Raw genomic sequence first — 13,513 nt, 5'->3', positions numbered from 1 at the left:
GCTAATCTTGCCATTTATTTTCTCATCCAAATCATTGGGGAAAAGAATATAATAGCAGGGACGTATTGTACAGCTTCATAAATCAATAAATGGGAAACAGCTGGAGTGCTATGTGCCGTTCTGGTTGCTGCACCATAGGAAGTATGTGTTTGCACTGGAGAGTGTGCAGAAGGGATAGAATATTTCATTTATGAGGAGAGACTGAATAGGCTGGCTTTTTTTTCTTGGAGCAGAGGAGGTTAAGCGAACCTCACCAAGGGTGGTTGGAATTGGAATGCACAGCCTGATGAGGTGCTAGAATCAGAAACTCTCACACATTCAAGTATCTGGATGATTACTTGAATAGACCAGGTTTAGAAGACTTAAGGGCATAGGTTTAAGATGAGAGTAAAAAGATTTATTAGGAACCTGAGGGGAAACCTTTCATTGTGAGGCTAGCATGTATATGGAGCAAGCTGCCAGAGGAAGTGATTAAGGCAAGTACAATAATAACAACATTGAAAGGACATTTAGGTAGGCACATGAACAGTAAAGCTTTACAAGAATATGGGACAATTGTGGGCGAATGGGCCTAGCGTAGATAGGCATCTTGGTCAGCATGGACAAGTCGGACGGAAGGGACTGTTTCAGTGCCATGCTGCATAATCACACTGCCTACAATGATTAACTCAGCATATAAATGTTGGGGGGGGGGGGGGGGGGGGAAGGTATATTATTATATCATAAAATATACTTAGGAATGCTTCCCAAAAACTGCATTTAGTTCTAAAGCTGCCTAGTCAGATATTCCAAAAGCAGCGTGCTAACCCTTTATAATTAGAAAAGCACTAAACTAGTACAATATGCTTTATTCTCTATAAAATCACAATGGGGAGCTATCTGCTACAGTTGATATATTCAGATAGAAATAAGTAGTTTGCAACCAATAAAGGTGTTCAGCGCATACCTGACACTGGGAAGATTTCAAAATCAGTAATGTGATTTGCCCACATTATTTGAAATATAACATTTCTATTTATGTTTGACTAATGAAATGAAGCAGTGTTCAAAAATATGGAAATGTATTATATGGAAAATGCAATTCCAATTTCCTTGAAATTGAATCTTTTTTTATTATTACCTTTAACATTAAGCTGAGCTGAAGACGTGTACTTTCCAACCTTAAAGATCAATGTACCAGTGTCATCTTGTGTGATTTTCCTCAACAGAATAGTGTGAATATTACCATTCTTCACCGAAATTTCATTCATCTCATTACTCTGCAGTTCAATTCCTTCCAAAATCCACTGAACTCCTCGTGCATTGTCATGGGATAGCTTACATTCAAACAAAGCACTTCCACCTTCAACCACGTCAACATTTTTCAAACCATCAATAATTTTTACATCTGGCTCTGAAAAAAAAATTAGAACAAAACTCAACAAATCAATAGTCTTTTAGGAATAATTTGGTGGAGAGAACCTGAACATAACATGTAATTTATGTATAATTGATGTGTTTTGTGTGTTGTCTTTGTGCTTGAAATATTGCTGCAAGCAAAATTTTAATTGTACTGTGCACTTCACTATACTTATGCATATGATAATAAATTCAACTTGAAAGTTGGTATGGAAGCAAATAAATCTACGCTGTCAAAGATCCAGACAATGATCAATGGTAAATAACATAAATAAATGTATATTTTTAATAACTTTTAAAATAACTCTTGCAAACTGAACAATCTCAATATTTTTATGCAGCAAACATTCCATCTCAGAAAAGCAACTCAAAGCTTAGCAACAAATGGAATTAGACATCTGTCCTCGATTTAGAATCATGGAATTATTGTGACTCAACACATTGAGTCCGTACTGCTCGCAGTATAAAAGTCGCATCACTTCCAATCCCCTGCTTTTCCCCCCGCAGATTATTATTTCTCAAGTATCTATCCAAATCCCATTCAAGAGCATCAATTCATTGTTTTTCTCACACCCTTATAGACAGTGAATTCTACGTAACTCACCTGAGTTTTTAATTAAGTTTAATCTCACATATCTTTTGCCCAATATTTATTTTAGTTCCTTGAACATTTGATAATGGAACAGCTTCTAACTACCATATCTAAACCGATCATACCTCATAAGTCTCTATCAAATCTCGTCAATATTCTTCAAGGAGAAAAAACAACTTTCTCCAGCTTAACCTTGTAAATGAAGTTCTTCATCCTATTCTTTGTAAGATCTTCACATTCTTCCTAAAGTGTAATAACCTGAATTGGAGCCCGTGTTTTTGCATTCCATCCATGTGCGAGTACATAACAAATGGCAGGTATATTAAGGGATCTCCCTACATCAGTTTACTTCAAATATTCCACAGTACCTATACCAGAATATGGCACAACTACCATAGAGCATCCAATCAAAATTCAATCTATTGTATACCTGCAAATTTCAAAATCGCTGAAAGGCAAAAAAACAATTTAAACTACTAATACAGAGACATCTATTTGAATCCCTACCATGGCAACAGGAGCATTTTAACAGGAATATTTAAATCAAAAGCATAGAATTAAAATAAAACACATTCCTAGTATCAATTACCAGGAAGCTGCCAGATTGTCATAAAAATCTATTTGGATCATAAGGGTCCTTCAGCAATGGAAATGCACCACTCATATCTAGTCTGGCATATATGTGACTCCAAATCTACCAATGTGGATGACTCTTAACTGTCTCCTCAGATGAGTGCCAAATAGTGATGGACAATTATTGGCTAGCAACATCCATTTTTCATGAATGACAAGGTAAAAAAAAATCTTGGGTGGAAGTTTTCTGCACAATTTTCTCAGAGGTAAAGGGCAGTGACTGGGGACTACTAAGGATATTCTTGGGCATATATCTTTCTGTTTCCTCCCAGGACAGTTCAGTTCTTAATAAAATCAGATTATTTTTGTTTAGAATACCTAATCTATTTACTGATGTCTCTTAATTGCAAGTGTCAAAGTAGAAGTGTTCATCAATTCTGCATGACAATTAAGCAAGTAATCTGTGTTTGAATTAAAATGAGCAATAGTTTTAATTATTTACCTCTGATAGTTAAGGAAGCAGTGGTCTGTTGATCTCCAGAGTCACAAGTATATTCCCCAGTATCTTCCAGTTTCAGATTGTGAACTAGTAATTCGACAATGTGGCCTTTCTGGTTCATTTCATACTTGTCATCGGGTTTAAGAACCTCGGGTCCCTTTCTCCATTCCACAGAGGCATCGGGTTTAGTAAGCTCACAGTGCAGTATAACAGAGTGACCTTCTTCGGCTTCCTCATTTTTAAGCCATCGTTTGAAAAGTACTGGCAAGGCTAAAAAAATATTTTTATAATTTAACAATACTATAACAGAAGTAAATGTTTATTGGTAAAAAACAAAAAAATACTTTATTATACTAAACTTTCAGGATTTCCATTTATCCATGGTGTCCTTAGCAAAGAATTAATGGTGAATACCACTTTTACTTAAGTATGGAAGTCCTCACACAGCCCATTATATCCATCCTTCATTTGATCTGACCCAATATTAAATATATCTATATATATGTACACACTGAAAAACTTAAACTTAATAATTCAGCCATAAAGTGCCACTTATTTTTTGTGCTTAAATTTTGAATCAAAAATATTGCTGTGTCAATTATATCAAATGTAAAAGGTTGAGTAAGTGGCCTAGAATGGAAAGTGTATGCAGAGAATATATTGAAAACTACGAAAGGTTTCTTTGAGCTCTTCTTGCATTATTATGATAGCTGAATCTTTGACAAACTTTCCTCATCTTTCCACTGTTATTGATGAAAAAGATAAGAGTCAGAGTTCATTAAAAGGAACTTAAGAAATTAGAAATGTAGGTTATTTACCCACTCAAGCTTATTCATCCATTATGGTTAATCTGATCATGGTTTTATTTTACTGCATGTTCTCCCTAATCCATATTCTACTACAGAGCAAAAATCTATCTTGTTCCTGAATATAATTCAACATCCACATTTCTCCACAAAGAAAATTCCAAAGATTCATAATCCTCTGAGAAAAGAAAATGCCACTCATCTTCACCTTAAGTAGTGACCCTTCATTTGAAACAGTAACCCCAGTTCTAGATTCCACCCACCCTGAACATTTCCATGATTCTGTGAATTAGGGTCGACTGGCGTCCACTTCAGTTTGTGGGTCCTGAGATGGCAAATGAAGACAAAGATGGGGCAAAATAGGCCTGACAAGACAGGCAAATAGATAGCTTAGGAAATGGTCTGTTCCTAACATTGTGCTTCCATGTGCACCTTTTGCATAGGTTAGAAGTTCTCAAGTACTTCTCCACTTTGAGTAACCATGAGCCAAAGATTCCCAAGATACATTTCTTCAAGGCAGCTTTGAGCACATCCTTGAATATTTTATTTTATCTACCTGATAATCTTTTCACATAGCAGATCTCCAACAATACTGTCTATTTTTGGAGTCTGATATCTGGCATATGAATATTTAATGCAGCCAACTGACAATGTTAAGAATATTGATCTGGGAGTGGACATGACATTGGTCAGCATACTTCCAGTGAACTTAGAGAATTTTGTGGAAAGCGCATTGAGTGGTATTTCCAGAATCTTGAGATGTTCGCTGTAGATAGTCTAGGTCTCTGAGGCATATGGGGGGGGGCTTGCCCAAGAGACCATAAGTTGGTGTTAGGTCTGAAAAATTGATTATCAAATAATCCTTTCTTTAGTTTTCCAAAAGCTGTGCTGGTGCACTGAAGGCAGTAGTGGGTGGCCTTTGCCAAAAGGTGACTTCCGAGATATAGGTATTTTTCAGAGGTGTAGCAGTTACTGGTTAACTCACACATAACAGTTTGATTTACTAATGACAATACATCAAACCATTCATTCAAATTAGCTAAAGTTTTTAAACATAAAGAACTACAATGGAAATAATTGGGCAGTTAATCAATGAAGCATGTCCGATGATATACTCTTTGCATTTGCATGTTACTCTCTTGAACAAAAATTCTTACAAATTTCTTCAAATAATGAATTTTCTCTTACCATTAACTTTCAAGTAGCCATCAGTCTGCTGGTCCCCAGAATCACAGGTATATTTGCCAGTATCTTCTGTATTCACATTGTGAATGAATAATTCAACAATTGCACCAACTTGTTTCATTTCGTACTTGTCATTGGGATGAAGTATTTTAGATCCCTTTTTCCATTTTACCAGTGCACCTGATTTCGTAAGCTCACAATGAAATGTGACTAGATCACCCTCTTCAGCTTCTTCACTTCGCAGCTGTTCTTTGAATAGCACTGGCAAGGCTACAACATTTGGAAAGACATAAAATGGAAGGATGGAAGGATCAAAACATCAGTTCTAAATGAATTAATTGTAACAAATCCATTTAATATACTGAAAAACATTGGCAATACCTTGCCTAAGATCTAATATCCTTGAGGAAATAAGGCTGAGGGGTAGCCTTAAAATTATGAACGTTTTTGATGAACTAAAAAAAGTCTACTTGTGGTTAAGAGGACATCTACAGGGCAACAATAGAAGATATTATGAAATCAAATTGTGAATGTGGAAGAAATGTCTCCATTCAAGAAGTATTGAAAATGTGATTTGATAGGGACCAAATAATAGGGAGCCAGAGTTATACAACATGGAAACAGGCCCTTCTGCCTAATTAATGCATGCTGACCAAATTATTTACCTGAGCTAGTCCCAACTGCCTGTTTTTGACCTATATCTACAAACTTTTAAAGATGGATTTAAGAGGAAGCTAGACAAGACTATGTAGAAGAAAGAAATATAATTCTGCTAACAGACAAGTATAAAATAAAGGCTGAAGTGAAGCATAAACATAAGCCGAGACTAGTTCGGCCTAATGACCTATTTGCCATATAACCGATGTGATATGGATTTTTTTTTTTTTTTGACAAACTGATAAAATATGAATGATAGATTCAGAGTCATCACTTGTACGTGGAAATGGGGTCATGTTTTTGCAACTGTTCTGGGAATAAATTGGACTCCTATTGTTAATCCTACCTTATTGGACCTTTAAGCCTCATCAATTTCCTTTCAGCTTGAATATTAAACTTTATTTCCTTGTATTAAATAGTTTCTACGATGGGGTGTAAAAGCTTTCCAAAATCCCTATCATTTTCAGCCTAGCCATTTTCTTGCATGGTAGAGTAATTTATCCATAGTGCATTTCATCTGAAACCATTCCTTCTGTCCAGAGATGCTGCCTGTCCCGCTGAGTTACTCCAGCATTTTGTGTCTACCTTCGGTTTAAACCAGCATCTGCAGGTCCTTCTTACACACTCATCTGAAACCATATATAGTGAGCTTCAACAAATTAGGCCAACTCTGAGGTTTATTTTTACCATATCTACATAGTTCCTTAATGAAATCGGTCTCAAATGCTGGAACAGGTTTTCATCTTCCTTCCTTACCTGGACTGCAACTGAAAAAGTCCAGGGAATTAATTTTGTAGTAATTTACAGTTTTATCTCCAAAGCAATCACACTTCTTCCCCAAAAATCAACCCCCCATGGTAGTCTCCAATCCTTAGGATCTTTCTTCATATTTATGACTTTCTCATTATTTCCTCTAAGTTCTTGACTGTCCTCTATCAGGCCTCAATTCTTTGTCCTGCTGAACCAATCATCACTCACTCTTCAATAACCAAGCTCTTCCCTGATTATATCTCTCCCCCCCCTCCCCCCATATTTTTTCCCAACCATTTTTGCCACTCTCTCCACCAACCTATCCATCCCACTCTTATAAGGTGTTTCCCAACACTACCTCCACCTGCTGCCACTAATTTACTGCTGATGAAAGGCCTTTATGCAGAATTGTGGGGCAAGGCCAGTCATGCAGTGGTCTCAGCTAAAACGGGACAACAACCATGGGGCTTTGCATTATGCCCCAGCAGTGAATCTCTTCAAGTAGAGATTCTGGTCGGTCTATCTAATACCTAAGCAGTGCAGGGTGCTAGATCCCAATATCCATGATTATTCTCACTTTGCCCCATGTAATAAAAAAGACAATTCAACCAATATATGTAAAAGTCTGAAAATGTCATTAATCAGAAATAATGAAGTTGACTGATGTGAATGGAAAACATTAAGTGCAGAAATAACATACAGATAATGAGGTCAAGACAAAGATGATTACTTTCAGCAGCAAAAGAAAACATGGAGGCAGTTGAATTCCATTATGAAATATCATATATTTTACCATTCACTTTTAAATGAGCTGTAGATTGTTTATCTCCAGAATCACAAGTGTAGTCAGCTGCATCTTCGGGTTCCAAATCATGGATTAACAATTCAATGATGGGTCCTAGCTGCTTCATTTCATATTTTCCACATGGTACTAGTGCCACTGATTCTTTTCGCCATTCCACTGTAGCATCAACTTTAGTAAGCTCACAGCATAGTTTGGCCGTACTACCTTCTTCAGCTTCCACATTCTGAAGCTCTTGTTTAAAAAGTACCGGTAAAGCTGAGAAACATTAATTTATTGGATCAATAAGTAATCTTTTTGCAGTACTCATCTTTACAATTTTTTTACTTCATTGGGCACAAGAAATATTCTGATGGCATTGTTATTTCTATGGAATAAAATTGATTTTCTTTATATCCAGGGGAACACAAAATTGAAACTCACATTTTCTATAGGGAACATACACAGAATACAGGGCAAAGAAATAGGATTATGGTATTACTCGCCAAATAAGATTCCTTACCAAGAATACAGAGTTATAAAATAATGCTAAATAGGCCTCCTCTGTTCTAGTCATCAATGCATCACATGCTGCGTTTTCATATGAAGTAGTTTAATCAAGTATTTAACACCAAATGTTAAGCAATCTAGGATTCAAAAGTATCAATGGATTGTCCATTTCCTTTCAGGAGCCGTTAATGAAAAAGTGAGAACATTTAATATAATATTCAATTTTGGGTGAAATGCTTTTACATTTTGAGTTAACACATGAATGCAAATACATAAACAAATCAAATCCTCAGTGTGAAATCTATAGAAACGTGGCACCAACTTATACTAGATGGTGCACCATTCCGATGATAGCTTGTTTTAATAAGATGGAAGAGACAGGGACGATTGATTGATTTTAGCAAATATAAATGTTCTCTGATGTCCAATGAATAAGCGAGTTCGGTATTCAGGCTGCGCATGCCCAGGTCATAGGTCACTAGCTATAAAACAATCTCGGCAACGGTGGTGCTGCATTGTGTGCAGGCTTGCGTTTCGTCCATAGTCGGGGTGAATGAAGTGGCAGCGGGTACCGTAGGGGCAGAAGCCGGTGGTGTGCAAGATGTGTACTTGGGGTGGCGGCTGAGGGAGCGCAGCTCGGCCAGGCCATGGGCAAACTGGCACTTGTCGCCGTAGCGGCCCATCGGGGAGTGGGTTCCTCTGGAGTTGGAGCAGGGTTGGGCTGGAGTTGGCGCTGGCTGTGGGCCTGTGGGCCTGGGGCCGCTGGTGTCATTGGTCCGGGCTGCCGGTTAGCCCGGCAGGAGATGCGGAGGTGAGCTGGGGTTGGGGCATCTCCGCCCTGGAGGCCGGTGTCCCGTCGGACCGGACGTCTCTGCCGCCCCCTGGACGGTGATGGGACAATCGAGTGGGGGGGGGTGGGAAACCGGGGACGGTCCAGCCGCTTGCGGTGCCGGGGACATGGGTTCGATCCTGGCTGCAGATGAGGCGCGGTTCTGTGTGCGTCAGCTGCCGAGAGCCGGTCCAGTCTCTTTCCCCCCCCCCCCCCCGATCTCCCACTGAAAAAATACAAAAAAATCGGACCCAAACTATACTCACTGAATCTACAGCACTTTGTTCCATTTTTATTTTTAGCGTCCGATCTTTGACAAATCCTATGATTCCTTGTGTTTTTTGGAATACTAAACTTACTTATTGTCAGGGTAACATTTTAATCAGGTTAACATTTGCAGAAGCATGAAAACAAAGTAGTTGTGTTAAATGATGTTAGAAAGGAAATACTGTAGCTAGCAGTATTTTGGTCGGTGTAGACTGACAAGATAGATATAATGGAATAATAATGATTAATGGTAACAATGATATAGATGAAGATTTAGCAGCAAATGAGACAAGGAAAGATACACAATACTGAGGTGAAATTAGATGCAGTAGAAATGTTGTCAGAAGCTCATGTCAGGGTCATAAATAGCATCAAATTTGCGACAAAATCTAGTTCCTTTTCAAACAGATCCTGTGGTCAGGAATTAAGTTGAATGGTAGACAAATAGTTTGTGATAGAAAGCAAAGATCTTGGGTTTATTGCTTTTCAGTTGAATGAAACTTTAGATCTCTGGACACAATTTAGAGTTAGAGGATGGGTCAAAGTGAGTGAGGCAGTATGTAAATTGAGATTCAAGAGTCTGTAGATGCAGTAATCTGTAAATTAATATCAAGCGTAAATTGTAAATTTTAATGAATTTGCTCAGATGTCGCTTGAAAACCAGAAACTGGAAGGAGCCATGATGAGAGTCTTGGGGAATATTTCAGATAATGATGAACACATGGCGATATATTTACTTTTTCATTATTAATTCACAAATCAAGGCATTTTAAAACAGATATTGTTTAGGAATGAATGTTTGAACATGGGGAGGGTAAAATGAAATTGAAACAAAAAAACAAGAATGAATTTCACATTTTCAATTGTTATCTTTTTGGTTAAAATAATTTATAACCACTCAAATTAAAATTCAGATATATACATGCTATGTTAAACAGTCATTAATGGTTTTGAACATTTTTATGTGTCATATTTTTCTCATGTTTCAATTATACAGATGGAGGCTATTTGGTGCCATTGCATTGAATTCCATTGCTCTGAGTCCCTACAACTCTTGCACCAATACCAACTCCACACTTCTTCTACCATCCACTACACAAGCATTCATTTATGACAGCCAATTAACGTAGCAACAGCACTGGTCTGTGATGTGAGGGAATTCCATGCAGTCACAAAGAACATTTGCAAACTCCACACAAACAAAACCTTAGGTTAGGATCCAATCTCAGTAACTGGAGTTATGCAGCAAAGGTTCTAACAGTGGTTACTGGGGAATGTCATCATCCACTTACTTCCTGTCTGTAATCATTCACCATGGATAAGTTACTTGTTACTTAGCCAACTCTGAATCCTTGCTATGAATGTTCCTTTTGTGCAATGCATTCAACTTGGCCTTCTACAAGTTAATATACACCACTTTGACTGCATTACCTTCATCAAATATATCAACATGTTTTCCCCTTAATAGTCGATCATCTTTGAATTTTTCTTACTAGAGTACCACAGTCAGAGAAAGCACATAGCTTCAGGATTGCAGGCTTTCCTATGTAGTGGATATCACATCAGTTCTGAGATCTACTGTAACTATAAGGATTCCACAATTTTTACATGCATCTGGCACTAGACCATCATGAGGCATGGTGCAGATCAATGCCTAGCACAATGTCAGCATTCGAAGAAATGGTTTTGGATGTGCGAGCAGCAACAATAGCATTTCAGTCATTATGACAGATCAGTGATAGTTTCTAGAATCACAACCTGATGATGCAGTTTGTGATTCCAGTGCACAACGACATCTGAGCAGGATGTGCAAAAGTCATATTACTATGTGAACTATAATCACTGGCATGCTCCAAAAATGTTCCCACTGACTTACAGCCAGAATAACACCATTCCACCACCACCTTCTATAGGTAAGCCAATTTTGAATACTATCTACCAAGACACTGTGAATACCACCCATCTTAATCTTCTGGAAAAGCCTATCACGAGCTGTGTCAAACCCCTTACCAAAGTCTATGCAGACCAACATCCACTGCCCTACTCTCATCAATCACCTTCTCAAAAAATCCAATTAAATTTACAAGACATAACCAGCCCTGCACAAAGTCATCCTGACTGTACATAGTTTTTCCAAATGAGAGTAAATCCTATTCCTGAGAATCTTCCCCAATAGCTTCCCTACCAAGGCTCACTTGCCTGTAATTTCCAGGATTATCCCAATTTCCTTTCATAAATAAGGAATAACATTGGCTACTTTCAAAGGACCTCGCCTATGGCTAGAGAGGATACAAAGGTCTTCATCAATTCCCGAACAATCTCCTCTCTTGCTTCAATAATTATGGATAGATCCCATCATGCCTTCGGGCCTTGATCCACCTTAATGCTCTTCAAGAGATTTAAAGCAGAGGATCTCAAACTGCCCTAGCATATTTGTATATAAACACTGATCTCACTATCCCCCATGTCCTTCTCCTAGGTCAGGATACAATGTATACATTTAGTATCTCTCCTACATTTTCCAATTCCAAGCATAAATTATCTCCTTTATTCTTGAATTGTTCTACCCTCTTTCTAATGATGGTCCTGAAAGGCAGTGTCTTATTTCATATTCCTATACCGTACAATTTTTTTCTTTTTAATTATGGTTACAATCTTTCCCTTCATCCAAGATTTCTATATCTTGCCATCCTTGATCCTCCTCCTTACTGGAACATGCTCCAACCAGCTATCTTTAAGCAACTCCCACGTCTGATGTGGATTTACTAATCTAGTTGGACTAGCCACTAAGCCTGTTTCAAGAAACTCATTAGGATAAACTTAAAAATCCTGTCCTACCAAAGCCTTTATACACCTTTTGAAGATTCCATTCAGCCTCCTGCGTTCTAAGAAATAAAGTCCTAACCTGCCCATGTCTTCCTATATCATTATGTCCATGTGTTCTAATCTTGTTGAATGACTTTCTGCGTGGGACCTTTTCAAATGTTGTCTGAGATCTAAATACATTGTACCCACTAGTACCTCCTTATTCATTCTACCAGAGACATCCACAAGAAATTCAATAGATTAGTCAATCGACTTTCCTTTATAAATCTATTCTGAATCTGTTCAATACTATTGTTGTTTTCTAGATTATTCCTTCTTTTCTTATAGATTTCCCTTTTCCCCCAACAACTGACATTAAGCTAACTGGAAGTACTTCCCCATTTACATTCTCTTCCTTTAGAGTTGGGGCAGCACAGTGGCGCAGCGTTAGAGTTGGGCAGCACGGTGACGGGGCGGTAGAGTTTCTGCCTCACAGCACCAGAGACTGGGAATTTGTACGTTCTCCCCATGGCCTGCGTGGGTTTCTTCCGGGATCTTCAGTTTCCTCCCACACTCCAAAACCATAGAGGTTTGTAGGTTAACGGGCTTTTATAATTGTAAATTGTCCCTTGTGTGTGTAGGACAGTGTGCGGGGATGGTTGGTCGGCGTGGACTCGGTGGGCCGAAACGCCTGTTTCCGCGCCGTATCTCTAAAACTAGACACTTAATGCTCTCATTTTCAGATCTTTTATTTAGATTAGAGAATGCTGAAAATATTCAACAGGTCTGGCAATATCTTTGAAAAGAGAAAAAGAGAACACATTTAACCGTTCATCCTTTGAAATGTAAACTCTCACCAGATTCTTCCACCAGATACATATTCCCCCTCCCTTTCAGCATCTTGAAGGGTCCTTTCCTTTTGTCATTCCCTGATAAAACATTCTGTTATCACCTACAAATCCTGATCTTGTGACACTTTCGTCACAGGAGATGCAACACCTATCCTTTCACCTCTTCCCATCCTACTATCCAGGGAACATAGTAGTCTTTCCAGGTGTAACAGCAATTCACCTGCACTTCTTCCAATCTAGTGTACTGCATTGAGTAATCATAATGTGCTTCTTTACAGTAGAGAAACCAAACACATCATTTTGTGGTCATTTTGTGAAGCACCTATGGTCAGTCCACGAATAATCCTGAACTTCCTGTTGCCTGCTTTTTCACATCTCCATTCTTCTCTAACCTATCTATATGAAGCTTTACACTCTAATAATGAGGCCCGATGCAAATCAGAGGAACAAATCATCATCTTTTGTCTTGGCACGCTTTAGGCTTCTAGATTCAACATCGAATTCTACTTCTTTATATAACTTCACTGTCCATGTGAGAACTGGCTCTTTTTGCTGTTAAGTCACCTGTCGGTGATTTTGGTTCCGTTTTTCTTCTCCTAGTGTATCCTGACCTGCTGGGCAAATACCCAGCCCTACTATTAGTAATACAATATATTTATTGGTCTTTATTATCACCCTCTCTCCATTAACTTATTTGACCAGATGATTCCTACAACTCATTCCCATGACAATCCTTGCCTCACCCTATTATCGAACTTCTCTTTGTTCTATTCGTCGCTCTTGTCACTATCTCTGCAACTTAAAACTATGTTTTTTCTCAGTTCTGACAAAGAATCTTTGCTCTCTTGCAATAACTGTTTCTCTTTTAGCTGCTTGTCTCGCTTAGTGTTTCCAGCTTTTTCTGTTTTTAGATCAGATTTCCACCATTTGCATTTTTTTATATAATTGAATAATTTCTCGATTAATTATAATAATTAGGATAGATTCACATAATTTTCCAAAGTTATAAA

General features: G+C 38.1%; 1 protein-coding gene across 4 annotated transcripts in view; it reads right to left on the bottom strand.

Moving 5' to 3' along the window:
- The window catches only part of obscn (obscurin, cytoskeletal calmodulin and titin-interacting RhoGEF), a 435,173-nt gene that overhangs the window by 201,077 nt on the left and 220,583 nt on the right, over positions 1-13,513 (bottom strand). For all 4 annotated transcript variants that reach the window (XM_033043588.1, XM_033043597.1, XM_033043606.1 and 1 more), the window contains 4 exons: positions 7,254-7,520; positions 5,057-5,323; positions 3,066-3,332; positions 1,121-1,393 (listed from right to left, as the gene is read on the bottom strand). In XM_033043588.1, coding sequence (XP_032899479.1) covers positions 1,121-1,393; positions 3,066-3,332; positions 5,057-5,323; positions 7,254-7,520 — 1,074 coding nt within the window. The remainder of the gene's footprint in view (positions 1-1,120; positions 1,394-3,065; positions 3,333-5,056; positions 5,324-7,253; positions 7,521-13,513) is intronic.

Source organism: Amblyraja radiata, chromosome 2, assembly GCF_010909765.2.
Source record: "Amblyraja radiata isolate CabotCenter1 chromosome 2, sAmbRad1.1.pri, whole genome shotgun sequence".
Taxonomy (NCBI): Eukaryota; Metazoa; Chordata; class Chondrichthyes; order Rajiformes; family Rajidae; genus Amblyraja; species Amblyraja radiata.
Note: the sequence above shows the minus strand (reverse complement) of the source record. Positions and strands in the feature narration are given on the sequence as shown.